The sequence below is a fragment of the Aspergillus flavus genome, chromosome 2, assembly GCF_009017415.1.
Source record: "Aspergillus flavus chromosome 2, complete sequence".
Taxonomy (NCBI): domain Eukaryota; kingdom Fungi; phylum Ascomycota; class Eurotiomycetes; order Eurotiales; family Aspergillaceae; genus Aspergillus; species Aspergillus flavus.
In genome coordinates, this window is record NC_092409.1 from 2,438,064 (window position 1) to 2,463,729 (window position 25,666).

Below are 25,666 nucleotides of genomic sequence, written 5' to 3' on the forward strand. Positions count from 1 at the left end.
AACTTAGACATCGAGTACACGAAAACCAAGAGAGTGAGCCATCGTTCGCTAATCTTAAATAAACCCATTAACCTCGAATCAACACACCCCAAGCTTTTAAAACCCCTTAATATACCGATGCTCGCTCGTAACCTCAAGCACATCAAACCTCATGCCAACCTCCAAAACGCCCTCCCCTCTCGGCGCACAGAGCATCCCAAAACAAGGCTTATACTTCATACCCTCATCCACCCGCCGATAACTCATAAGCGTATCCCACGGCTCCGTCTTATGCTTCCCCGCCGTATCCGGATCAACATTCGGCACCTGACACCTGGCACACCTCGCCAGGACATCAAACTCCAGCACCTTCCCAGCCCCATCACCAACCCTAACAACCTTCCACTCATCCTCCACCCAAGGCTCACCCCCCTTAACAATAACATTAGCCCGAAACCGCTCCACCCCAATAGGCTCCACGCCCTTCTCCACAAGTCTCGAATTCAGCTCCGCCAACGACGCCTCAGAAGCAACAAGCACAGGATGCACATCGGGGAAATTCACACTCTGCTCACGACCTAGAAGACTCGGATCCCCGTTCCCGCGCATAATTCTAGGCGTAGGACCCTTGTACACGAGACAAACGTCACGGCTCAGGAACTCACTAAATGGGGCATTGACTTCAGGTCCGTAGATATAGGCGTCTGTCTCGATGTCCCAGATCTTCACCTGGCCCAGGGTCGTGTGGGCGTCTAGCCAGGCAGTGTCTGGGCGGAGGGGTACGCGGACCTCTTTATCAGTAACCCCTGTAAATGTGACCACAAGGGATTGGTCATCGGTGCTGAGAGCGGTGTTTATGAGCGTCATCTGTGGGATTTGCCGGATGGTCAGGAAGTCGTGGGTTTTGGCGTCGATGAGCATCCACCTGCGGTCGAGGTCTAGACCTTCCATGTGGAGGGTTGTGCTGTTTAGACTGAGGCCGCGGCATGATTTGATGGGGTAGACTCTTAGTGCGAGGATTTCGCTGCTGGGGTGCTTCTTTTTCTGGCTGTTGGGGAGGAGTTTGGATGTGGTGGTTTTGAGCCAGGTTGGGAGTTGGGGGTATAAGACGGGGATGGTAAGGAGGGTTATGATTGTGGTGGCTATTGTGAGGGCTTGGGGGGTGTCTAGGTCTAGCATCTTTTCCTTTTTTTTTTTTTTTTTTTTTTTTTCCCTTTTTCTTTTTTCTTTGCTGTTTGGAGAGTTTTATATATGGGGGTTTGAGTTTGAATGCTGTAGATAGACTAGACTATGTCCGCGTCCTTTTATAGTGTTGGAAAAATGACCGAGTTACGGAGTCCGGATGAGTAAGCTGAGGATCCACCTTCCGGTGGATTTGGCTTAGGGCTGTTGTCCCTTAAGACTCGATCCCTGCTATAATGCGATGTTTCCAATGTGGTTCGGGATGCTGTCGGGATTTGTATTGGATGATATTTCGGGATTTGATGGAAGTTGTCGGAAGGCGTCTGAATCTTTCCCAACGGGAAATTCTACACATATACGAATACGGTAGAACCCAATATCATGCTTGACAACTGTCTATATTCATCGATAGTAGTCAGAGGGTAAATAGTGTATCCAAAACCTGTGAAACATGTATAACTCAACCTGAAAAGACCGGGGATAGAAGTCCCCTATAAATAAATGATCACGAGTGACTGCAGCTAAAAGCGCATCCGGAACCCAGATAGTGCACCGCGCCATAGAAATGCAAGTATATATATCGTCCAGTGCCCATGCTCTTGCTTTGCAAAACGATACCAGCAACCTGCATGCCGCTCTATACCTGCTCGCTAACCCAACATCTTACAAGAGCTTTGATCAACCCAGCTGCAATATCCGTACCTCTCTCGATGTCCTCGTCGGCGCAAGATCCAGGCACATGGAAGAAAACGACGTTTCGGTGCTGGCCTTGTTGAAACGCCTGGGCCAGACTTGTATAAAAGATGAACTCGCAGAGGTAGCGTCCAGCGTCCTCGGATATCCGGACGTCTGCTCCAGGAGATACAAACGATTTCCACGTGTTGAGAAAGTCGTCATTGGGCGGCTGGGGGTGGAGAACTTTCCGTACTACGTCTGTGGAATCCGCCGCAGGACCAGCCTGGAGTACTGGCGGGAGCTGCTGCTCCCTCCAAACCTTCTCCCCATCTTCATAACCGATTCTGCCTTTGATATCGGACAAGTGGTAAGAATCTCGATGCGCCTTGGTCTCAATCGAGTAGTACGATCTTGTAGCCGCTATTCCCATATGGAGTACAATGTCTGGTCGTCGACCTCCATGGGACTTGGCGTAATCCTCTAGGATGGTTGGAATAGTTGTCCGCACTGTTGAGTAAGCGACGGGAATGGGCGATGGATGGACATGGATTGAAATCCGACGAGAAGTAGGCCCGGATCCAGACGGCTTCGCCGAAGGAAGGTCAAGCGACTCTGGCAGAGATGAGGCAATCAAATACGAGGCATTGACTAGGTTGGTCTTGAATGGCTAGTATATTTTAGCATTTGAGGGCCGAATCAGAAGCCAAGACGGTCAAAGAAACATAAGTCAAGCATAAGACAGATAAACTTACACCGAACCCTGTCACCAGTACCGAGACCTCTTCTGGATCTGTCAAAGATGACGAAGCAAGACCAATTACCTCCGTCTCGGGTATTGGCACCGGTGGGCCAAAGTCTCCCATGGCTAGTGGATAGGTCAAGGCAAGCTAGGAATCAGTGGTGGGAACAACGCCTTTACTTCGTATATACACGGTAGCTATGTACGCCACAAAAAGGATAGAGAGGAGGGACTAAAGATATATTCAAGATATCGACGGAGCTTCCCCCGCATTACAACCACCGCATGCAGGTCTTGGCATCACGCGATATCGATATCGATAAGGTGATAAGGCACATGACCTCCCCTCATCTTGACCGCCCACAAAGCTTGATTGACGTATCAATCTGACAATCACCCATGTTCTTGAGACAATTGTGCAATTGAACCTATGTTATTGTCCCGGAATGATGTGAGGTGCTGTCACGTCGCATGCCTTTTGGCCACCGCCGATTCTGCTTCGCTTCCGAAGTTCCGAGTCCTGACCGACAATTTCCCCCTTGCTTCAGCCGGGGCAAACCGCAGACTGCTTGTTCACGGGGCTTTTTGGAAAGTTCAATAGTGAGAATGACTTGTACTCGATGGTTGAGAATCACCATTCACTAGGTTAATACCGATGGTATTTCACCCAATTACTTTGTGATTAGAAATCCATCAGTAAAGCTGGGCAGGGATCTATTTAAGCGAACAAATAAGGGGTTTCGGTATGTCATCCTAGAACTACCGTACGGCCCACTTCTTCCTGTTTGATATGGGTGCCGCTGCTTTTGTAAGGTTAGCACGTGAGTGCTCCTGTGCACTCACTGCTCACTTACTGAACACGCACCGATTGCTCTGGTTGCTCCTGGATTGTTTGTTGATCTTTTAGATTAGCGTTACCGCTGAAAGGCAGCGAGACGTTATCAGCACATTCCTTCTCGCCCAAGGGTCTAGACCAGCATTTTCCTAGAGTCTGGTTGTTTATTCATCATCTAGACTTTGACTTCACCTAGAACGATTTCCATCAGTCTTGGGATTCTATTACCACGTCAACCCCATCGATGTGTTACAATGGACTAGGAAATCTGTTATCATTCAGATCTTGACATGGTTTCCTACTTGATAGAAGTCTGACGAAGAGACTGTGGATGCGCGACGACATTGGAAAAAGATAAGAGGGCTTCTTTTTTCTAGGGAACTTGTCCGGAACTACCTACGAAAACAGGAACAGCCTCAAACAAAGCATTAGATCCCACTCCCTGGTTATCCGATCGCCATACCTTGATGACATTGAATTGGGCGCGCTCCAGAAGACTCAGCCATTGCTTTTCCGTGCGCTGCAGAGAGGAGAACACGGTCATCATGATGAGGTCGACACTGGCATTGAACCGGGAAACACCCGTCTCAGGCACGCTATTCTCGTTGATCAACAGCACCGAATCGTCGGCCATCGCCTCCCGGATGCGCTGCAGGGCCTGCAGGGCCTGCTTGTCGGGCCAGTCGTGCAGCACAGTGCGCATGTAATAGGCCTTGGCGCCGCGGATGTGCTGTGGGTCGAACATGCTGTAGCCCTGGGCCTCGATGCCCTGAGCGAGTGGAGCCTGGATATCCTGGATGACTTCGGATAGATCCTGCAAAATCAGGCGGCCGGCGGGGTTCTTTTTCTCCTTGAAGCGTGCGAGGTCATGACCCTTGCTCCGGCCGATGTCAACCAGGAGCACGCGGTCTGCCTCACTGGCTAGCCACTCCTCCCAGGGGTAGAAGTCGTACCACTGCTCGCTCTCTACCGCCCGGTTGCCAGCCTCCATTACCGTGTTAAAGGCATGCTGCTCCTCCGGATGCTGAGCCAATCACTCAAAGTGGTGTAGTTTGGTGCCGTACGCCCGCTGGAAGGGGGTCTCGTAGGCATCATCCGGGCTCTGATACCCTCTGGCTTCCAAGAATTCGTGCGTGTAGGCCGTGGCCCGCAAGATCATGTGGCTATTCGAAAATTAATCAAAACAGTTAGCCACACCCGCTATCTCTTCCTCCTACTCGAAAATTCCCCCGCCTCCCCCCCCAAAGAAAAAAGGAAGGCGAGGACTAGAGACCGCCTACAAGTTTTCGATCACCTCACTGGGCGGGGCGCCATTCGCGAACCCCAGCGCTAAGGGCTGTGGCTGGTATTTGTCCACCCCGGTTTCGGTGGAGAGGCGATTAGCGCTCAGGAGCCGCATGATCCGGACTGTAAAGCGAAGAAAGGCGGATTGATCAATCAAACGGGTCCGGCTATTCACAAGGAGAAAAGCCCCTTACCCAGCAGGTCCTTGTCGCCCTTGGTCTTTTCGTCCAACTCGTTGACAGTCAACTCAGCACCGCCGGCAGCGGCAAATGCATCGAAAACTCCCATCCCAATCGCAGTTCAAATGGCAACCAGGGAGAGAGAGCTTGGACAGGGCTGCATTGACAGCGGCTGTCAGGTCGGCAATGGTCTCGGCCATTAGATAAGAAGAAGAAGGAGAAGAAGAGGAAGAGGAAGAGGAGCAAGGAATTGTTCAGGGTAAACTGTCTGAGCTGAAGAATTGGTGCGGATGATAGCCAATTTTCAACACAAATTTGTACTGCCACACCACCCCTGTCAGTCGACATAACGGTTCATTCACTTCTTTGCCTTTTCGTCCGCTGCTGGGGATGGATACAAAAAGATGATTCTCGGATGTAACCTTGAACATAGCTTTTGCGGGGGTTGCTGAGGCACTGCGGTCAGCACTAATGTGTGCTATAAAAGGCAGGTAATAAGTGCAGTTAGGTTCCATTGTTGGGAGAGTCGAGCAATGTCAAACTAGGTACTCTGTACATGGGATAGATAGTCTAGGCTAGGCTCCATCGATGCGAGTCATGCTGCACTATCTGGCCCAAGGGCTTGGGAACCCGTAAGCCCTAACTCCTAGCGCCCCGTTCACAGGGCACGATACTATGTTTGTCATAATAGCGAGAAACGATTGTGACCCGTCTACACCGTAAGTTGATCTTGAGTGTAAACTTCCAGGGATTAACCATTAGATGATCGTAGGCTCGGACAGAGCATAAAGGCATTAGGAAGACCGAGTAGCATATGATAAAAGCTACGAACGGCAACTGTAGCAGGACCGCATCGGAGATCACAGGCTGTGAATCGTCTATCATGTATGGTCCGTCTGGAAGATCAACAGATGTAGTAAAATGGTTTAATCAATCAGAACGCCGCTGGGTGATATTATTCTCTTATATCTTTTCGGAGCCAGGAAACCCCTGTCTTGGGATCGCGCCCGGAGCAATCCGGGATCGCTCAGGGATCACTCAGGACACGCACATTTGTGCTCACCGCACGCCCCGGGCCGCTCAGTGAGCCAAAAGCGGCGCCAAGTTGGACCTAAAGCGGAAGGGGAGTGACACGAATTTCCGCCGAGATCATCCACTGGATCGGTAAGTACGTAGATACATACGTATAACTACTCACACTGGCTCCTGTTCCAACTTGGAAGTTCAACGAACGATATGGGGCTAGTGTTGAACAGTCCTCTTTTTGAGTTTGAGCATAAACGAGCATTGAATTATGCTGCCAACGTCTGAAAGTTTACAACAAGAAGTTTCCGCAGCCGATGTGGCGCACTCAAGTATGAGAGACAGCCTGAAGACAAGGACATGCCTATTTAGGAAATTCGATTGCCTATCATCATTCTCCGCCCTGGCAGCCACCCCATGAACCAAACAAGGAACCAATCTTTTTGCGGGGATGGCCTGTCCAACAAAGTGGTTGATTGACAGTCTTGGCCCACCATTGGGGTCCTGCCGAGCCACTGTGGTTCATTGTTCACCGTAGTCGAGCTGCCCTCGTCGTATTCAGCGTATCCAACATATCCCCACTTCGGGTATCACAGATTCCGTGCAAAGGGGGTCATAGAACCAGTCAATTGGAGGGCAGTTGCGCACTTAGCGTGGGTATATAAGGTCACAGCACAAGCAGGAGGGCAGGGGGCACATTCTCTGATTGATTGGCAGGGGAAACTTTTACAAGATGCCTGTGCTTGCTACCTTTCTAGAGAGCCACTACTTCTTCCAGGGTATTGCAGTGGCGTTGGCTCTGATATTTGTGTCAAACTTTTACAGAGAACTCGCAGATGGCTTGCCATACCGTAAAATCCCCCTCGTGGGGAGAAGTAGATGGGAGATCTCGAACACAAAAGCCAAAAAGCTCTTCGTCACCTCTGCAAAGGATTTGATGGTGCAAGGGTTTAGCCAGGTATGAGACGTGTCTTGTCCTATTATAGAACGCAGAAAGGCAAGAAGAGATTTGGGAAGCTGACACTGGGGCTTAGGGTAGAACCGTCTTTCAGGCCATGTTTACTGCTGGTCCGACCATAGTTCTGCACCCTCGTTATGTGGATGAGTTGAAGAACCATCCGCATCTAGACTTCGGGGAAGCAGTTAGAAAGGTAACTACTTATATCGGTCGGCGAGGACGAGTATTAACAATCTCAGTCCTTCTTTGGTGCAACCATACCGGGGTTCGAGCCCTTCAACAACCAAACGAAGGAAGACATTGTTATAGAAGTGATCAATAAGAAATTAACGCATACGCTCGGTATGGATTGGTTGCTGGTTGAGGAGTTGCCTTTGTTCTCTAATGACTTTGTCTTGTCTGTAGGCCAGTTGACTATCCCCTTGTCAAAGGAAACCGCTGCCGTGTTGACGGACAAGCTACCTGGATCCGACGGTATGTAGCCTGAAAGCAAAGTTTAGAGAGACACTCGCTGATGGCAACTGTTGAACGCTAGAATGGAAGCCCTTCACTTTCGCACAGGAGATCCCGCATATGGTAGCTCGCTTGTCGTCGCTGGTGTTCTTGGGAGAGAAAATATGTCGGAATGAAACATGGCTGGATGTATCAGTCAATTACACCATTGATGCGTTCAACGCGGCTCGTGAACTCCGAGACTTGCCGGCAGTTGCTCGGCCATTCATACACTGGTTTATGCCCTCGATGCAAAAGCTTCGGCACCACAGAAAGGTGGCGGCTGAGATTGTCCAGCAAGAGATCATTAAGAGAGACATGATCCGGGAAGGTAAACTGCCAGAGGAGAACCCCCCTAGAACGCATGCAGATGCTCTAGACTGGTTTCGAGAGGTTGCTGCAGGTCGCCCTTGCGACGAAACGGTATCGCAGATCGGTCTTTCTGTGGCGGCAATTCACACAACGTCGAATATGCTGACGAATGTGATGTATGACTTAACGGCCCATCCGGAATACATCCAGCCGTTGAGAGATGAGATCAAGGCCATCGTGGAACAAGACGGCATCCTGAAAAAGACCAGTCTTACCAAGATGAAGTTGATGGACAGTGTCATGAAAGAGAGTCAACGCACAAATCCTGTGTCTATCGGTAAGTGACTTTGGAGCCGCCTGTTCAGTTAAACCGCTCGTAGTATTAGCCTGCTGACGTGCTCCCTCTCGAAAAGCCTTCTTCAATCGCATTGCAACGGAGGCAGTCGTGCTCTCCGACGGTACTTCCATTCCTAGAGGTGCCAATGTAGTCGTTTCGGCTCATGTTATGGAAGATGAGTCGATTTATCCCAATGCCAAGGTGTATGACGGCTTTCGGTTCTACAACAAACGCCAGGTACCGGGCAACGAACATCGTTATCAGTTCGTCACGACCAGCCCGGAACACCTTGGTTTCGGTCACGGCATGCATGCATGCCCTGGCCGCTTCTTTGCTAATAACGAGATCAAAATTCTCCTTGCACACCTGCTGCTGAAATATGACTGGAAATTTGCGGACCGCGTTGACCGGCCCAAGTCATTTCTGCACGGAACTGAGATTATATGCGACCCAACGGTGAAACTACTTTATAAGTCACGACAGCCGGAGGTTGACTTGTCAGCTCTTGGAGAGGGAACGACTGACTAGTTATTCTCCCATTGTATGTCTTTCCTTGATGTGGCATAAATCTCTTTTGACTTCCTTGATCTCTTACGACCGAGAGTTGTGCTGCTGGACTGTACAAAGATGATGAAAATAGGATCTTGTTTACCACTGAAAGTAAGGAGTAATCAAGTTTTGCCTCCATTGTCATTGTATGCATGTAATGGACGCCTTAGGGCAAGATTCCCAACTGTTGGGCAAGAAAGCACGTAAGGAGCTTTGACGCCGAGCACGAGACTAAAAGTCCCAACGATCTCATATACCAGTGGCGTTATTGTCGAACATCAAAGACACTGTGGAGTAATTCGGCCAACATTAGTGTCTACTATGATATCTTGCAGATGTTGTATATGGTTCCATCGCATACACCATATACTACTAACTGGGCACCATTGGTCTAGTACTATGCAACTCCAACACATGATAACCATGATCCATGGGTAAATCACTGCAGCTGTGGCCATAGTTGTAACTACAATTATCAAAGAGCCTACCGGTGCATTTGCATGAGAGGTACGGAGTAAGGAGTATGCAACACGTTGGGCTGGACACCATTGGCGGCGAGACCCAAAAAACAAAGCAACACCGAAACGGGAAGTAAACAGTACTTCTGCATTTGTTTATATCGACGCGTAGTCCGAATTGATAACAAGTGTCAGGGAACTATGGTAACATGCCGAGTGGGTTCGAGCTAAATGGAAGCTATTTTCTGTCTATGGATACACTATGGAGCCGAAGACCTCCATTGACTAAAATTAACACCCATTCCCGTCCTGCAAAATTCACACGAGGCCACCGTGGTATTGGGGTTTGATATTATTAGCATATTCCCGGTGGACTTTCCACCTAGTTCCTGCATAGGCTTTAAGCGATGGAAGTTTGGACTCCATCCCCAGCCTCCTGGATTTTGAAGGTTCTTTTTTTGGAGATTGGAAGAGCAGAAACATTTTTTATATGGTCCATGCTTTTTTAGTCGATGGAGAAATGGTTGATAGTGCCGATTTTGCTCAGGAACAGAAGCCTACTAAGGTTAGCCGCCTCAGGTAACCTCCCGCTAGGAATCTAACTACTTTGGGATGAAATTGGCTCGTGTAACCCGTTGGTAAATTCCAGGGTACATGTGGACCAGAAGAAATGGTATCCCATCTGTGATTGGATGGAGATTTGACATAATACTGTAACGTTACCAAACGCGCGAAGTACGCGCGAGAGACGCGTTGACACGCGACACCCCACCTTCCACGCGTCTGGACTCTGGAGCGGTGGGACTCGGAAATCGAAGGGCGATAAGCGAAGAAAAGATCACTAAACTTCTCGGCACATGTCAATGCTTTTCCGCCGTCTTCGTTCGGGATAACGGCTTCTACTGCCATTGACCCTTTATTCCAACCTCTGCACTACAGGACAGTGACGGCACCCTTTGGTGAGCCTCGTGCTTCCGAGGGCAGATCCAAAACGTCTCAATCCGGCGGCGAGGCGGTTAGTCGCGTCTGTCCATCCTCCTAATGCCGGGTGTGGTAAGACTAATGCAAGCCCAGACTCTGTTGGTTCGTCTGTGACGGTGGTGGAGTACGCTTCTGCATGAGACTGGAGTTCGAGATTTCCAAAACCACTTGGAATCTCTTCTGACACTGGCACGAACCACTCAGCGTGACTCTCCGAAATTCCTGGCCCGAAAATTTCTCCCAGCCACCGACCTTTGATCACACGGTTTCCTGGATTCAGTTTTTTTCCTTTCTTTTTTTCCTCCTGGCTGTTCTTGGGAGAGAGCTCTTGTAGAAAACTTCTCCCATGACTGGATGTAGATCAGTTGACGTTGTGTGAAATATGGGATGTGATGATCTGATAACCATACGCAGCACGTCGGTCACATCAATAGGGTTCCCTGACAGTGTGATTTTCCATGCATCCCCCAGTGGGAATGAGGCGTAATAAAAAGACTAATAATTATTCCTGATTGGTGAACTGATTCGCTAGCAGTCATTGTAGTGGACATCCCCCGTATGTACCTCCCACGCCCTTACAACTGGGGGAAACACCACGCAACTGGAATCATACTGTAGAATCAGAGAGAAGGGACAGAGAATAAAAAAAATCAGGATAAAATCAAGAGCAGTGTAACCATACTAGACACTCAAGTGGGCAATGTATTTATTATGATCCAGTTCGAGCAGCATGACTTGAGGTCATACCTGTCCTCCGGATGATTTGTTCAATAGAATGGTTGGGCAACGCGGTGAGGCGGTTGAATATGACCCGCCAGTTACTACGGAGTACTTTTACCACTAGTACTGCTGATGCTTGCTTGTTAATTTGTGAGTGGAGGAGGCCCCGTTTTTAGAAACTGGAGGAGATTCTTCTATGCAGATTTCAAGATACTCACTAGATGGTTTTTTACTTGGGTCGACCTGCATTTGCCATCGAGGGGGAGAAAGTAAAAATTAGGAAAAAAAACAAAATGAAAGACGATGGCGAAAAAAAAAAAAAAAAAAAACTGTCGAGTCGGATGGCGGACTTGAGCAGCAACAATTCTCCGCATTCCATAGAACCAAGGCATCATTCGTTATTTATTTGGAAATTTCCCCATTTCACGCATTGTGATTTGCTCGATGGCAAAGTTCTCCCTCTGCATCGATTTAATAGCCAGAAGGGGTCCCTGGTGGAAGGTATCCTGTTTGACATTAATAACATACATCATTGGTATCTTTGATTGATACTGACTTGGACGTCACATCAATACTGTATAATTAATTAGCATCGACGCCAGCTAATTACCTCTGGAACTAAGGCTGTTAGTGCTTGACGTGGTTCCTTTTCCGATCCTGACTCGGGCTCCGTTGAGTGGAGACCGTTGCAGAAGCAAAGCCAAAGAGCACTCTTGCGCACCGCCAGATTCTGCGCGCTGTCCCGGCGCCTTAGGCTTTGGGGGACCAACGGCCTTAGGCGTTCCCCCCCTCTGCGTGATCCTCCCGTCCCGTCCTCGTTCCCTTTCCTGCCTCCCTTTCCTCTCCCGTTTTCTCCCTCGCTTCCTCGTGCACAACCATTTGTTACTTCTTCCTTTTTATTTTTCCTTGATTTATTTTTTTCTGCCTACGAGCGCGTGGCTCGTAGATTCCGTCCCTTGCAATTTCCTTGTCGTTTCTTTTGTGTTGGTCTGGCGTTTTGTGTGTCAATGACGGGTTTGCCTTCTCTATAGTCCCGGTTATCCTCAGGTACCAATGGAGCGCGGGAGCCCCTAGATGTGATCACAAGTCAAGATTATATCGCATCGCGTCGACATTCACACAAATACGATCGCTTGCTATCCTTCCGACCACTCACACCTTGACGAGTTTGATTTCCTTGTTTGTTCTCCGCATACTTGTTACGATTAACGAAACGAATTCCCTCCCCGAAATTACGCGCCTGGTCAACTTCACCTCAAGTTTGACCAACGAAGCTGCACCATTGACGAAAACCGATATATTTTCTTCTAAAACCTCCCTTATTGACTCTTACAAACTACTAGTGGACTGCTAGGATAGGAATTTCGGGTGCGCATTCAATTGGGCCAAAGAGCGTGTGCGACGTTGAATCGAAAGTCCGCGCTTCCCTTGACGCCGAAGATTATACCTCTCAGGACGTGCGAAAGCTTTAAAAGGAGCGAAATGATAGTGGCATAGGAAGATTGGAACTCAGATAAACGAATCAACCGGCCATTTCGATCATCCCGACCCGGCTTGATTCTATATCGGTGAGAGATACGACGGGAACGCCGCGCATCATGACTCACCGACGGCAAGGCCTTTCTCGCACCTTGCCGAAAGACTTCACTTTTCCTTCAATAGGGGAGCCCAGGACTCCGGAACGCAACTCAATTCAGCTGGATGTTCCGCCGCCGCCCCCGCGCCACTCCAGTTGTCGTTTGCGCAGGTCCCGCGTGCGCTCAGGGACAGATGTCTTTGCGCAGGCTGAATATGATCACAAGATTTTCCACCCTAACCCCTCCGATATTCCGCTGCCGTCCATCGAATTTTCTTCTTCCCACGATGCGACAGACTTTCAGGCATGTCCATCCATACCCACAAGCAATGACCGCTTTTTGGCCCCTCCGCGGGATCGCGTAGCGTTAAAGACCCCACCTGCCCAGATCCGCGCAGCCCCAGTCGATCAGACTACGGGAGACTGGTCTACGGAAGATCCTCAGACTATAGGAGAGGCCATCGAACGCCCCGGCTCCGCCTGTTCTGATTCTTCAGTTTCATCAATTGAAACATTTGCCTCCCGGCGCTCAGTGGGTGGAAGCTGTACGAGCATGGAAAGCGATAGCTTCGATCCATTTTTCCTTGAAATTCAACCAAAACACGTGGAATCAACTCCAGTGCCTAAGTGCCGGCGGAACAAAGCCCCGACTCGAGAACGGTGGACAAGGGATATGGACAATCACTTATGGAATACGTATCAGATTTACCTCCAGGATCCTACAATCACCCCCTTCAAAATGACACCGGGAAGCATTCCGCCATTGGGGGTCACTCACCGAGTAGCGCGAGAGGCAAAGAAGACATGGGAAAGAATGCGTTGCAGATTTACAAAACAGCTCCCTTCCGCATCGCAACAATTTGCGAGCGGTAACTCAACACCAACTCCAAAGACTGACACCCCAAAGAATGTATGGCCCAGATCGGAGGCGTCGACCAGGAGGAGATTAAAATATTTGTGCAAGAGGAAATTCTGTATCGCGCCTCATTACCAAAGACTGATGATGTCCCGAAGCCCGACACCTGCCTTGGACATGATTTCTCACTCGTCGCGAGAATCGTCTCAAGCAGAGGTCCCCACAAGTAGCTCGGCAGTTTACGCCACACGCGATCTGGGCATATCTCTTGTCTCTAGCTCAGTTCCTGGGCCCCTAACACAGTTGGCAATGGAGGAACCACCGAGTAATAACAGTGGCGAATGGTTCAGTCAGCCCGTACCGTGTAACGCTCCCCATGGCGCGGTCGACCCATTTGCAAATAGACCGTTTAGCTTTGATGAGCGGGAGATGGCACCACGACTGGGCTCTCCGTTTACCTATCACACGTGGGGTCCCAATAACTCGAGGAAACGAGCCCAACGCCATACGCCTAGAGCTCGAAGAGAAACAATTCATGTTACAGGCTCTCGGTTGCGGTCACCTCCCCGTATGGACTTGTTCACGAACGCGGACAACCGTAATATCGCTCGCGATTCAATGGCAACCGCGGAATCACCGAGCGATGAAGAAACACGACAAAACTTAGAGGAGCTTTTCCGACAAGGAAAACTCAATGACATTGGCCAGCGTCGCGTACGAATTCGAAACCGTGGAGCCACGATGAGTTCAGTTAATTCTGGAGGCCTTGATCAGCTCTTTTCCCCGCCGTCGTCATCATCTAGAAATGATGAGAGCCAACGCGAGGAGAAGCCCGCTCCTCACCTGCGGAACCTTAGCGGGGAGGCCATCAAACGACTTGGCTCACCTTTCAAGATCGACCCACCTAGACGAGCTGGCGATTCGCCGGCCAGATTTATCAGGCATGCACCGTCCCGTTCGGAGCCATTTGCACGTGGACTTCTGTCTCAGGCAAGAAAGACAACTCAGGTTGGTGGACAGGGAACGTCGAATACTCTGCCATACGATCCAACTGAACCTGGTCTATCGGATGCAGAGCGGATCCGGAGACAGATTTTGAACATGTCTTACTCAAGGCAATAAGCCTGGTATTACTTTGCCCCAGCGCATTTGGCTGTTTAAGAGCCTGTCTTGATGAATCTGTCCTGATTATCGTCAACTTCGAATTACTCCCTGACTAATGACCTGGACGATCTACAGCAACTTGGCTTTCGGAGGCCAAGCGAAATAATGACAGAAATGGCATTAACGATTAATGATATTGAAAGACAAAAATGAAACAAAAAAAAAGAACAACATTCTCCTGCTCTTACAATCTAAGACAAACAACGACACAAAATGATAAAAAAAATCCAAAAAGAACCAAAAGCCATGACATTTTCGAGTTTACCTTTGATATCTGGGCTATCCCTGGTCCGGTGCAAGCCCTATGCTACTTTGATGTCGGACTGCATGACAATTGCAATGTGTTCAAAATAGCTTCGTTATATTTCAAAGCTGGACACAGATGTGCGAGTCAACTTTAGCCGACTATTCAACCGAATCGACAGAACTTCAGTTTTCCTTTCCGTTTTCTCTTAAATTCTAACATCGACTACTCTCTTTTCTCTCTTTACTATCTCTCAGCATCATCGGATCTCGAACGACCCAATGTACGACCACCTTGGATAGCATGCATGCTCTATGCTACATGGACAATTTTCTCCGGTCTCGTTTCATTGGGGTTCCACCGAACTTGCACTCATACATTCTCTAAATTTCCTTTTCTCCAAACCGACCAATTCACTCTCTTCAACACACCAGATACATCGACAGAATACAGACTATATCAACCGAAAACCAAAAAAGAAATAAAAAACACCACCCACCCAAGTCTATCTTTGAACCGTCATCATCTTTCCCATTTCCTCTATATCCCATTGGAAACCCCTCCACCAACATTTGCTAAAGTCATCACGCCGTTTGTTTTGTCTTATGATGAGCAGTGTTGCATCTTTTCTCAGCATGCGTGATGATTGGAATGGAGAGACGCCGATATTGATTGAAACGACATAGACGAAACGACCATGATGCTGCTGAGTGACGAAAGCGTTTTTACGGCCTTGTGCAGCGTTCAGTTCAGTCCCAGTCTGATTGATTTACACTAAACTGTTTTTCAGTTGAAATTTCTTTTCTTTTTTCTCTTTTCTTTTTTTTCATTTTTCTTTTCTTTACATTCTCATTCATCTTCCATCATTGATTGCATTTCAACCATTCAACTCAGACCGACCAACCTATATTACTTACTCATATATCCCGAGAAAATCTGAAATCAATTTAAACGAAGCCAATCTCTTGATTACTTTTCTCTCGCCCATCTTTGAAAGAATCGCATTACCTTGCATTCACCTTTAGCCTCTCCTCTTGCTCCAATTTCAGTTTCAGTTTCATTTCCATTTTCATTCAACTCTCTTGCATCTTGCATTCTTTAGATGAACCGAACCGAACCAGACGTTTTGATATGATGACATGAGGGATGAGCCGATGTCTTGAAGTACCTGAGCGTTTGATATTTGAAATGAGATCATTCTTTTACAGTCTTCTTTCCCTTGGCATTGTTGCTTTTTCTAAATTATTGTAACTTGGTAGATGTTTTGTAATGTTTCTCATATCTCGTATCTTGTACTAAAGAGAAGTTGAGTCAGTGACCCAGGTGAGTTAGGGTTAGTGGTTTCCTGAGATCTCACTAGCAAATTGTAATTCCCGCCCGACGAGGTAGAAAGCCCATGTTCCAACAAATTACGAGGATTAAAATGGCTTTTTGAGAGGTCCTTTCAATACAGCCCTGAAAGTGTGATAGTGTATTACTGAGAAACTAAAGGAGTGGAAAGCCGCCATCGTGATGCTTCCACGTGCCGATGTCCGCTCTTCTGTTTTGGTTAGACCCAGTATTTCCCTCCCTACAAGATTTAAAGTGGCTACTGGTCTATCACTAGATTCACAAATCAATGATCATTTTGAAGTCTATCAACATGAAAATCAGCTCTTGATCTTCAATCCAATGATCCCGATTAAATGAGGACGATACTCTGTCTCTCCAGTGCCTGAAAATGAGACATTCCCAGCTCCCAGATATGTCCTACCCGTCGGTATGTGTGTTCCTGCCCCTGGACGGGGACTAGGGCCAGACCAATACCGCCCCTAACATCACTGGTGAAAAGAGGGATACACCACACCACTTGCAGTGATTCGCTCTCGGCCTTGACGTCAAAGATCATTCGCCCGTACTACTTACCTCCAGTGTCGTGGGGTCCGCGAAGGTAATAATCCGAGGAAGCTGAGTGGTAATCAAGAACCGCTGTCAGTACTGGGGCAGTTATATGCAATTCTGCCGTTGCGATCTGGCCAAAGGGGTCTTGAGTCAAATGCGTGATCCTCCAGCCGTCAATAACGGCAGCAGTCTCGTCGGATATATCCCGAGATAGCGTCTTGGCCTCTTCAAAATTGATCGTCCCTATCACCGACGCCCAGGACCAACTGGGAGCAACGTACGTGGCATGTCGGGAGGCTGAGGAGTCGGCATTCGGGTCTTCGCCGGGCTCCCATGCGATGCTCCTTCGCAAGTCAGCGGCCCACATGCCCGCCACATAGTCGCAGTGGATATATCCATGCACGATGCGAGCGAGGCCACTGAGGGCGGGGAACGTGTCCTCGTATTTTGTCAGACTGCGAGACGCGTAATCCCGGACGGTGTTTAACCACGAGGTGTAGACCTCATGAGCATCCAGTGCCTGGATGCGGTCGAGTATTCAGAGGTTATATCCGGAGTAGCCCTCGGAAAGCTCACTGGAGATATCCCTCTCAGGCCAGCCTTCCGATGCTTTGAATGCGCGACACTCCCAGAGAACTTGCGACGGAGTGTAGTGTAATACTCGTGGCGACAGTTCCCGCTCCTGCAGGCACCAGCCGCGACTTTGTAACGGACCTTGCCCGAGCAGACCGACCCATGATGGTTGGGTTTTCACTGCACGAACCATCTTGGACGACTGGCCGTCCTGCGAGCTACAACGAAATTCGACCGAGTCATTCTGTATGTCCCCCGAACGGAAAAGCCCCTCTAAGCTGGTTTGGCCCGCTTGGGCCGAGATTGTACAGTAGGAATTTTGATACACATCGCTCATCAGGGCTGCTTCTCGATTCCAGTCCTCTTTTGAATCCTGGAGAATGCAGAGCGAATCAACCCAAAGATAGTTGATCTTGAGCTGATGTGTCACTTCCATCGCATGCACAAAGTTGCGCGGCAACGTATCAAGAGTCAATTCCTTAAGCCGTGGGATAAAGTTATCCGATGTTGTAGACGCCGCAGCGGTGATTTGCCCATCCCACCGATGGCTTAAGGCTATATACGGGATGGATTGGTCGCGATGAATGCTATTGCTTTCAACGAGTTTCACGACTTTCCCGCGCCCCCAGTCCGTCAGGTCAATCAGCCTGGTAGGCAAGAAACGACCATTGGAGCCTACGGTACATGCGTGATGGTCCTTGATGCATTGTTGGAGCCAGGTCACAATTTGCTGGTACGTCTCGGCAGACTGGGTATTGCCTGGGAGTGCTTTGACCTTTCCTGCGCGTCATCAGTCAACATTAGAGCATGATGTAGGAACCAAAGTTGATGTTTACCGTCAAAAGGTTCTACACAGGCTTGGAAGTCTGCGCGTTCACTTCGCGGTCTTTCAATATCTTTGGGATATGGTTCGTCTATCTGACTTAACATCTTGGCCACGTCGTCGGTGGACCTCCTGCCGTAGAATAAACGGACTTTGCTGGGTTGAGGAATCGATATTATGTTGATGCCCAACCGTTTCCAGAAAAAGAGGCAAAAAGGGCACCCACCTCGAGCACTTTTTTCGAGGGATACCAGCGATGGGTGGAAACAGAAGGCATTGGAATGATAGCGTCGTAACCACCTTGGACTAGTGAATACCTCTAGGGGTAATCCTGAACAGGTTGAACATAGTCCCCTTTTGGCTATAGTGGACACGTCAAGTATCTCTGTTTTGTTCCCGTCGGAAGGCTCTAGAGCCTCCCTCATGTTGAGCAATTGCAGTATTTCGACGCTGCCACCTTTCTCGGCCGATCTGCGCACTGTTTTCCCAGAGTAGGACACCGCGCGAAAGTTCGCTCGCGCATCCAATAGCATACGTGCCATGATTACATCTCCATTTCGACACGCGAGATGCAAAGGCGATTTGACTCTCGCTGGGGCAGCGTTTACGTCGGCCCCATACTCAAGAAGCAAGCGGGCGGCTTCCACGTGGCCACCAGCCACGGCTCTTTGCAAAGCGGTTCCGGAGTATGGAGAATGTCGGGAGGAATCCATCTCCGCTCCAGCATCAAGAAGTATTTTAATAATCCCAGTGTGTCATTTGAACGCAGTACGAGGGACCAGGTCTGAGTTGTCTAGATCCAATATCGGTGCTCCAGCTTCCAATAAACGGCGAACAATGTGTTCGTAGCCCTCGAAGGCGGCTGCATGCAACGCCAGGGTTAAGGGGTCACAGAGATACTTCTGCTCTTGTTCTCCCGCTCTATCCATCTTCCGAAGAAGGGTCTCCGCCACGCTAAGATGTCCACCTTTGATCGCTAACTCCAGTGCGGGTGCGTCTCGCCCATTCTGGTGTGCCGACCTTTCCATTACTGCCCCTGCATCAAGAAGCATGTTCACCATCTCTATGCTACCTATCTCGGCTGCTTTCTGGAGAGCAGTGCGACCCCATTTTTCAGCGGGAGCATTGATATTGGCACCCACGGCAATCAGATACCTCACCACTTCTGGGGAATTACTGGCGACCGCTGCTTGCAGTGCGGTCATGCCTCGAGGTAGCGCATTCACATCGGCACCTTTCCGTATAAGTGTGTCAACCACACTCAGATGCCCTCCGCGTGCTGCTTCCTGTAGAGCTGTGAGATGTCCTGCTCGGAAGCTGTTCTCGTACTCGTGACTTGCATCGATGTCGGCGCCGGCATCCACCAGTCGATTGAAAATTTCCAGATGACCCCCAAATGCTGCTGCATGGAGGGCATTGTCATCATTTGGCCCTGCCCCTGCTTGCAAAAGGGTATCCACTACGTCGGGAAAGCCCCCGGCCGAGGCTCGCTTTAGTGCCGAAGAATGAGAGTTTTGGGGAGTCACAGTAGCACCGTGTCCCAGGAGATATCGCACACACGGCAAATGACCTCCCTGGGCTGCAGACTCTAGGGCGGTCATATATGGGCGGTAATTTGGTCTGGCATTGACTTGACCCCCACTTGCCGATAACAACTGAAGAAGCTTCAAGTTCCCACACCCAGCTGCCTCACAAGGCCTCGTTCTTGGCGCTCAACGATCGCGAGATGAAATCCCGCTCTGGAATCATTCGCGCTACCTCTTCATGGATTCCATCTCGTACTGCCCGCTCTAGTCGTTCCGGGGTATATATATGGCGGGAGAGCCTATCCTTTTCCGCGTCCAGTAGATAGTGGACCACGAGGTTGTGTCCTTTACGAGCCGCTATTCGGACTGCGGAGTAGCTGTTCTCTGAGCGATCACTCTGCATATGAATCTCGGCACCAGCCTCCACCAGGCGCTGTACTGCGAACAAATCGCCCTGCTTGGCCGCCTCTGTGAGTGACCAGGTGTGGTACAGATTAAATTGATCCCATAACGTCTTGAATTCTAGCTGGACCGCCTCCTGCAGTTGCCGTTGCGTAGTATTAGAATCTCTGGCGAGGTCCAAGGCGCTGCGTTCAGTATCATCAACAACCAGCAGCCATTTCGTGTCACCGTGCTCGTCTTCTTCTAGTTCTATGTTCCTGTGCGATATCATCCACGAGTAGATATTCCCGGTCGCAGGCATGGAGATCTATCTGTGGCTTTCACAAGGCAGGGTGACTGACTCTGAAGGTTCACTATTCAAATTGGACTGACGGTGAAGAAGCCCTGGAAGCCGAGAAACCACACAAGGCTGAGTTAGTGGATTCCACGTCAGCAATTAAACACCGTCTAAAAAAGAAGTGATCTACCGGGGCGCAATCTAGAAGTTCTTACTTTGTTACGTGGATACATTTCCAACTGCACTTTCCAATCATTATGATGGTGCTGTTCCTGTCTTCTCGGCATACTATGAAGGGGTGAGGGGCATCCTTCTGGCAGGATGATAGACGATTGTATACCCCCGCGCTAGAACGTTCCTTCCATCCACTCACTCGTGACTAATGCCAGTCGGTATATTCCTGAGTAGCTATATCGGGGAGGTTAGGATATTATCCGTGTCATCAACCTAATCCTCTAAGTACATTCTAACCTTTAAGCCTATAATCTGTAGAAAAGAAAAGGGAAAGGAAATATATAGTCCTACGAAGTATAGACTAGTTGGCTACAAGTGACTTTATGCAATGGTAGCAAGGCGAGGGACTGACTAATCAAGTAAGTTTGAATACCGATTAATCGTAAGTGTCAATCTGCAACATAAATGCTATAATGAATATTAAAAAGGTATGCAGCCATGACTAGAAAGAGGGTTAAGTACAAGGCAAGAAAAGAACATCGACCAAAACGCCAACGCTGGAGTGAAAACAAGGGGGTATAGAGGATCATGAAGCAATCGTCAGGTTGTAGATACAAAGCGCGAGAGACAGACAAGCCAAGCGGAGGCAGATCATGATCTTTCTAGCTTTTTCTTTCTCTCGTTAAAGATAGCCTCAAGCTTTCGGAGCTGGAGACCCAGGCCTTTCTTCTCCGCGTTGGCGAGTAGCCATGCTTCCATTTTTTCTCGGACGTATCTCATGGAGTTGACAACGGGGAGGATGGGCGAGGTGGGTGTGTTCTCATCGAACAGCATTGCAGCGGGGTTGTTGTTTCCTTCCAGCTCCATCTGAACCCATCGCTCTGAACTAGGGTTGAGGAGAAGATCAAAGACATCGTTCCAGATCTCCCGCTCCCAGTACCGTTTTAAAGATTCTCGGATTCGGTACGTTCGAGGCCCATTGGGAGGTGCACCTTCACTTTGGCGAACAGGGGATGACTCGATGTACTTTCCGAAGAGCATGACGTGGACAGTGCCTGCAAGTCCGTAGAGGTCGATTTGGTGAGTCCATGGCCGCATCTCCTGAATCTCGTTACATTCATGTTTTTTGGCCTCCCAGTCGGCAACAAATTGAACGGATGGCTGGAAAGCGTGCATGTCTATGCCACGACCAAAATCGATAAGTGAAAGGCCTTTGTTGCGCCAGCCGTATGACCCCCGAGGGGAGTAATGCACTTCGCGTGGGTCGTAAGCGTTCTCATCTCCAAGATCGATGAGTGACGGAGGTTCTGCTTTCTCCTCGAGGCGCACAAGGCAATTATCGGCTTTGATGTCGCCATGGAGTATACCACATGAGTGAAGTGCTTCCACAGTACGGAATAACTCCACGGTAAAGAACATAGCAAGGACCTCATCTAGGCCTCCTTCGCCGTGGCCGCCACCTATGACTTGCTCATTTCGGACAAGGTTGACAAGATCCAGCAAGGTTCCTTGGCTGCGATAATCCTCGACAAGAATGCTTTCCCTTTTGTACACATGCAGCTCGTGAGCATCGATTATACTGTCCACCGCGCGCGACAAACCTGGTCGTTGGTTCAGGCGGTCATGTGCAGTCCGGATCATGTAAAATTCCCATGGGCTTGGAGGACCGACTTCCATCTTGATAGCCTCAAAGCTATAGCGAGGCTTGCGCCGTGTTGATCTGTTACTGTAGGTAAGCTGCGAGCCTCCACTGTTGCTATCTTCAGATTCATCGTCAGAATCGGCGGGCAAGCTATCGATACTCTCCGCTAGGTATACTGGGGCAAATGCACCGGCTCCAAGCTCCCGCCGGATGATATAGCTTCTTTCTGCACCAGGAAGCTCAAGGATGGGCAATTCAAATGACGCTTCGTCACCGCTTCGGGAACGCTTTGGCTGAGCCTTCATGAACTTCTGAATGTCAGAAGCATAATGGGCATCTGTCTCCGTATGACCGTGATATCCAGCGTATGTCGCAAGTGGTGGGTCCAAGGCTGAGAGAATGGTGTTCCGGATTGTTTTGTCAGTAGGATTGCATTGTGCATCATGAATGATTGGTCCCTGTCGATATTTACGGCCGAAAGGGGAGGCTGATTTGACACTAGACAATGCCTTCTTTGCAGTCGGACTCAGCGCAACATCTTCGGGCAAGCCAATCGTAGTATCTCCTTGGCGAGGTGTTCCATCGATCAGTGGCGTTGACAGAAGATCTGCCATCTGAGGCTTGGACGGAGTCTTCGCATTGTACAGGTGGTTCCTGGCTGCTGTCAGGGATGCAAGGGAATACTCAGTTTGTTCTACGATAGGTGTCATGAAGGGCAAGCGATTCTGGGCAACTATCGCTGGGTCTCGGTATGGGCCGCATGGTGGGTTGTAATCGTCAGGCATTTCTGGGATAAATCTTTGTCGGTTTTGGTTGTCTTCAAAATCATCGCCGTCGATGCTGTCCCTCTCATCTGTGTGGTGTTGCGACACCGACTCGACGCCCAATGAGCGAAGGCCGGCCGTATCGTCGACTGCAGAGAATTGTGTCCATTCACCGTCCACAACACTTTCAGCTCGTGTGTTATCGTCAAATCCATCCCCAACAGTTTCATCAAAGGGCTTGTGAAATGTATTCTCATCATCACCAAAATCGCTCGAAGCAGCCGATATGTGTCCAGTTACGGTGCTCTCCCCAGCGCTTGTGTAGTCATCATCATCGAAGTCGCTACTTTCGGCTGCCTCTGTTTCCGCCTTGAGTGGCTGGTTGAAGATACTATAGATCTCGTCCGTTGCGGCGCGAGTATGAATCGTCATTGTTGGCTCGGCTGTGCTCTTGCGACGAATCTTGCCTCCAGTCGGGGAGTCGAACTTCATTTTGACTGTGCAAACGATTAGTATTACCACGAAATGCAGGAATCGAGTTTATTCAAAGCAGTCTTACCCGTCTGCGTCTCCTGTTTAACTTCACGAAGCTTCAATTTCCGAGCTTTACCAGCTTTTGCTTCATGATGGGCATCTGATTCCGGAGCTTGCTGCTGCGCCGAAATATCTGCGTCCTTCATAGTCAACTTCTCATTAAACTCATCAGGTAGTGCTCTGGCTGGATCAATTGCAGCCGAGTTTTCATTGCCAGATATCTGCCTCAGAGGCTCTTTTTGTGGTCGCCATTTTTTGTCCATCCAACCACGGCGCATGGCTCGCAGCTCCTCAAAGCTGACTTCAACATTGGGGTTTGTATAATCAGGGTATACTGCATCAAGATTGACGAAAACACGCTCTCGTCTTCCCGTACGCGGGTTTACCGCTTCCCTTACGCGATGCTCTGGAACGTGCTTGGATTGCATTGATTCTTTCAAATGTGAATTTTGATTTGACTGCATACACATAATCGTAAACCAAACCGGGTTCATGCCACCAATTAGTCCTGTGATCGTAAATATATGGAAATCAAAGCAAAAGGTAGAAAATCGTTACTCACCTCATCCCTGAAAATGGTCATCTTCTCCTTCGGAGCAGGCTTCTTTCCTGCCTTAAGAGTCTCTCCCGCCCATGGTTTCGCTTCCACCTTGTTCTCCTTCCGGCGGTCGCTCATTGACCCAATACTATCCCATCCCTTAGTCTGTCCAGAGACAGCAGGCTGGCTTGCCGAGTCAGCGTCAGAGAAAATGGCCATCTTCGGTTTACCGGACTTGGTCTTCGGTGCAGCAGCAGCTGGGGCTGCTCGTTGTGCCTGTGGATCCGGTGATGGGGCTGCTGCCGAAGCAAAGGGGTCCACCTTGGCAGCCAGTGCCGGTCGGACTGCGGGCAGTGCAGGGGATGACGGTCCATTATCTTGTGTTCGTTGTTCATAGCGTTGTTGGAATTCACGATACTTCCGAACTAGTCGCTCAACAGGCCGGGCCTCGCGGTCGACACCAAGCCTATACACTTCGTCCGCCTGCGTCCATCGTCCCGCGCCTTCGAGCCAGGAAGCGAATTCCTCATAGAATAGCGCGAGTCCTTCTCCGATCTGATGCCGTGCTAGGAATGCAAAAGTTTCTCTTGGTGAGTCGGAGAAAAGTCGGATGTAATGGACCCATAACCGAAGGTAGCGAGGATCGTTCTTATAGTGGGGAGACGTGAGGAAGGACTTCACTGCCCGTTCCAGTAATGGGAGGAGACCCGATTCAGGAGTTGCCTGTGAGGAAGGGTATGCATCCAATGTCCATTTCACATAACGATCGTAGATGTCAAGTGGGTCGTCTGATTCTCCTATTGCCTGCAATTCTGCTTCGTAATCTTGTCTGATGGCATCGTTGACGGTCCTCGTGTCGTTTGGTGATGGTGAATATAGCTTGTCTTCTGTACCTCTTGGTGAAAATATACGGGCTAATTCCCTTGCTGAGCGGCCACCAGGTAAGGACTGGATGTTCTCTTTCTGGTTTTCGATGATATCGAAGTCAACGACTTCTTCTTGGGCCGCCATGGCGGCAAGATGTGCTGATTATATAGCGTCCAAACGCGAATTACAGAGTACTTAATCTGGAAATCAATTAATAAAGTCCGAAAATCACTAGGAAAAGGTCGCTGTCGAAGATTTGTCGGAGGGTCGTGGATGGTGATTGTCGTCTGGAATTGGCGGAGGGGATCGAGAAGGAACGGAGATTCTTTTTGTCGAGTTTATCGATAAACAGATTCCTCTGTTGTCCTGGTAACGAGTCACGTGGGAGTTATGCCATATGAGGCAATATTGGCTCTAGGAACCTTCCATAAGACAGTCTCGACCTTGTGGATACTTGGGGCATTCGGTGATATTTAAATAAAAGCTTGATGTTCTAATTCTCATTCGTACGCCGCTTCATCAATTAAACCTGTGTTGTACCTTGATACGTAGCTTGGTAAGCATTGTAACTATCACAAACCACAGGTACCTGACTCCCAATGGCCTTTGTACAATCAAGAAAATCAATATCACAATTTAGACACTTTGTACATCTCTGATATCCAAACCAAGATCATGGACACTACTTTAGTGCATTCAACAGGTCCTAGTGTAGCGACCGATTAAGGCCATTACTTATCAGTGCGGCTTGTGGCGGTCTCCCGTCACGCTACGCGCAAACCGCGTCATTAAAACCGGCAGAATAATCTCTCTTCCATTGACACCTCTATCAGGAAGGTCGACATATTCATCAGCTTCTTGACGCCAGGGGAATCAAAGGCTACTTGTATTATAGCACTTGCCCAAACAACGCTGCTATGCCTCCCCGTGGATCCCGTAAAGCGGCGACCAGTGCTGTCTCTCAATCGCCACCGCGCTCGCCTCAAAGCCCTGGAGCTACCAAACGAAAGATTGAGGACAACCACGAGCCGAAATCCCCATTAAGGAGATCGAAACGTGTCAAATCAACAGAAGCTCTAGGAATTACTTCTGCACCGACTAAAGAAAAGGTTGCTCCCAGAG

At 49.3% G+C, this 25,666-nt stretch overlaps 9 protein-coding genes across 9 annotated transcripts; 2 read left to right on the top strand and 7 right to left on the bottom strand.

Moving 5' to 3' along the window:
- Positions 1–96: 96 nt before the first annotated feature.
- On the bottom strand, positions 97–1,189 carry F9C07_2277334 (putative Fe-S protein; the record flags this gene model as incomplete). Its single annotated transcript, XM_041284673.2, has 1 exon — positions 97–1,189. The coding sequence occupies exon 1, from the start codon at positions 1,156–1,158 to the stop codon at positions 97–99; it is 1,062 nt and encodes a 353-aa protein (XP_041142613.1). The 5' UTR covers positions 1,159–1,189.
- A 609-nt stretch (positions 1,190–1,798) lies between these two features.
- F9C07_3071 (putative pyroglutamyl peptidase type I) lies at positions 1,799–2,699 on the bottom strand (the record flags this gene model as incomplete). Its single annotated transcript, XM_041289570.1, has 2 exons — positions 1,799–2,503; positions 2,589–2,699. The coding sequence occupies 2 exons, from the start codon at positions 2,697–2,699 to the stop codon at positions 1,799–1,801; spliced, it is 816 nt and encodes a 271-aa protein (XP_041142614.1).
- A 624-nt stretch (positions 2,700–3,323) lies between these two features.
- Positions 3,324–4,401, bottom strand: F9C07_2225597 (O-methyltransferase; the record flags this gene model as incomplete). The annotated part of the gene is made up of 3 exons (XM_071509767.1): positions 3,324–3,375; positions 3,430–3,566; positions 3,811–4,401. The coding sequence occupies 3 exons, from the start codon at positions 4,399–4,401 to the stop codon at positions 3,324–3,326; spliced, it is 780 nt and encodes a 259-aa protein (XP_071363724.1).
- Positions 4,402–4,443: 42 nt separating this feature from the next.
- On the bottom strand, positions 4,444–4,982 carry F9C07_2225598 (uncharacterized protein; the record flags this gene model as incomplete). The annotated part of the gene is made up of 3 exons (XM_041289572.1): positions 4,444–4,573; positions 4,691–4,817; positions 4,889–4,982. 3 exons carry the CDS (start codon positions 4,980–4,982, stop codon positions 4,444–4,446), a joined length of 351 nt encoding a protein of 116 aa, XP_041142615.1.
- Positions 4,983–6,295: 1,313 nt separating this feature from the next.
- F9C07_1226468 (cytochrome P450) lies at positions 6,296–9,034 on the top strand. Its single transcript, XM_071507800.1, has 6 exons — positions 6,296–6,854; positions 6,931–7,047; positions 7,094–7,196; positions 7,260–7,328; positions 7,390–7,995; positions 8,072–9,034. Exons 1-6 carry the CDS (start codon positions 6,630–6,632, stop codon positions 8,521–8,523), a joined length of 1,572 nt encoding a protein of 523 aa, XP_071363725.1. The 5' UTR covers positions 6,296–6,629; the 3' UTR covers positions 8,524–9,034.
- Positions 9,035–12,301: 3,267 nt separating this feature from the next.
- On the top strand, positions 12,302–14,257 carry F9C07_3067 (uncharacterized protein; the record flags this gene model as incomplete). Its single annotated transcript, XM_041284668.1, has 1 exon — positions 12,302–14,257. The coding sequence occupies one exon, from the start codon at positions 12,302–12,304 to the stop codon at positions 14,255–14,257; it is 1,956 nt and encodes a 651-aa protein (XP_041142617.1).
- A 1,642-nt stretch (positions 14,258–15,899) lies between these two features.
- On the bottom strand, positions 15,900–19,421 carry F9C07_2198125 (ankyrin repeat protein; the record flags this gene model as incomplete). The annotated part of the gene is made up of 6 exons (XM_071509427.1): positions 15,900–16,020; positions 16,360–16,363; positions 17,001–17,215; positions 17,561–17,777; positions 17,834–18,538; positions 18,593–19,421. The coding sequence occupies 6 exons, from the start codon at positions 19,419–19,421 to the stop codon at positions 15,900–15,902; spliced, it is 2,091 nt and encodes a 696-aa protein (XP_071363726.1).
- An 88-nt stretch (positions 19,422–19,509) lies between these two features.
- Positions 19,510–20,049, bottom strand: F9C07_3064 (uncharacterized protein; the record flags this gene model as incomplete). The annotated part of the gene is made up of 1 exon (XM_041289573.2): positions 19,510–20,049. The coding sequence occupies one exon, from the start codon at positions 20,047–20,049 to the stop codon at positions 19,510–19,512; it is 540 nt and encodes a 179-aa protein (XP_041142619.2).
- Positions 20,050–20,850: 801 nt separating this feature from the next.
- Positions 20,851–24,688, bottom strand: F9C07_2225604 (protein kinase BUB1-like protein; the record flags this gene model as incomplete). The annotated part of the gene is made up of 3 exons (XM_071509768.1): positions 20,851–23,102; positions 23,165–23,647; positions 23,698–24,688. 3 exons carry the CDS (start codon positions 24,686–24,688, stop codon positions 20,851–20,853), a joined length of 3,726 nt encoding a protein of 1,241 aa, XP_071363727.1.
- Between the last annotated feature and the right edge of the window lie 978 nt (positions 24,689–25,666).

What these genes read in the sequence shown, in the direction of transcription:
- F9C07_1226468 (XM_071507800.1), top strand. Translation starts at nt 6,630, where the DNA reads ATGCCTGTGCTTGCTACCTTTCTAGAGAGCCACTACTTCTTCCAGGGT. An exon ending in CAAGCTACCTGGATCCGACG is followed by an intron (nt 7,329 to 7,389) that starts GTATGTAGCCTG and finishes GTTGAACGCTAG; the next exon opens with AATGGAAGCCCTTCACTTTC. An exon ending in CACAAATCCTGTGTCTATCG is followed by an intron (nt 7,996 to 8,071) that starts GTAAGTGACTTT and finishes CCTCTCGAAAAG; the next exon opens with CCTTCTTCAATCGCATTGCA.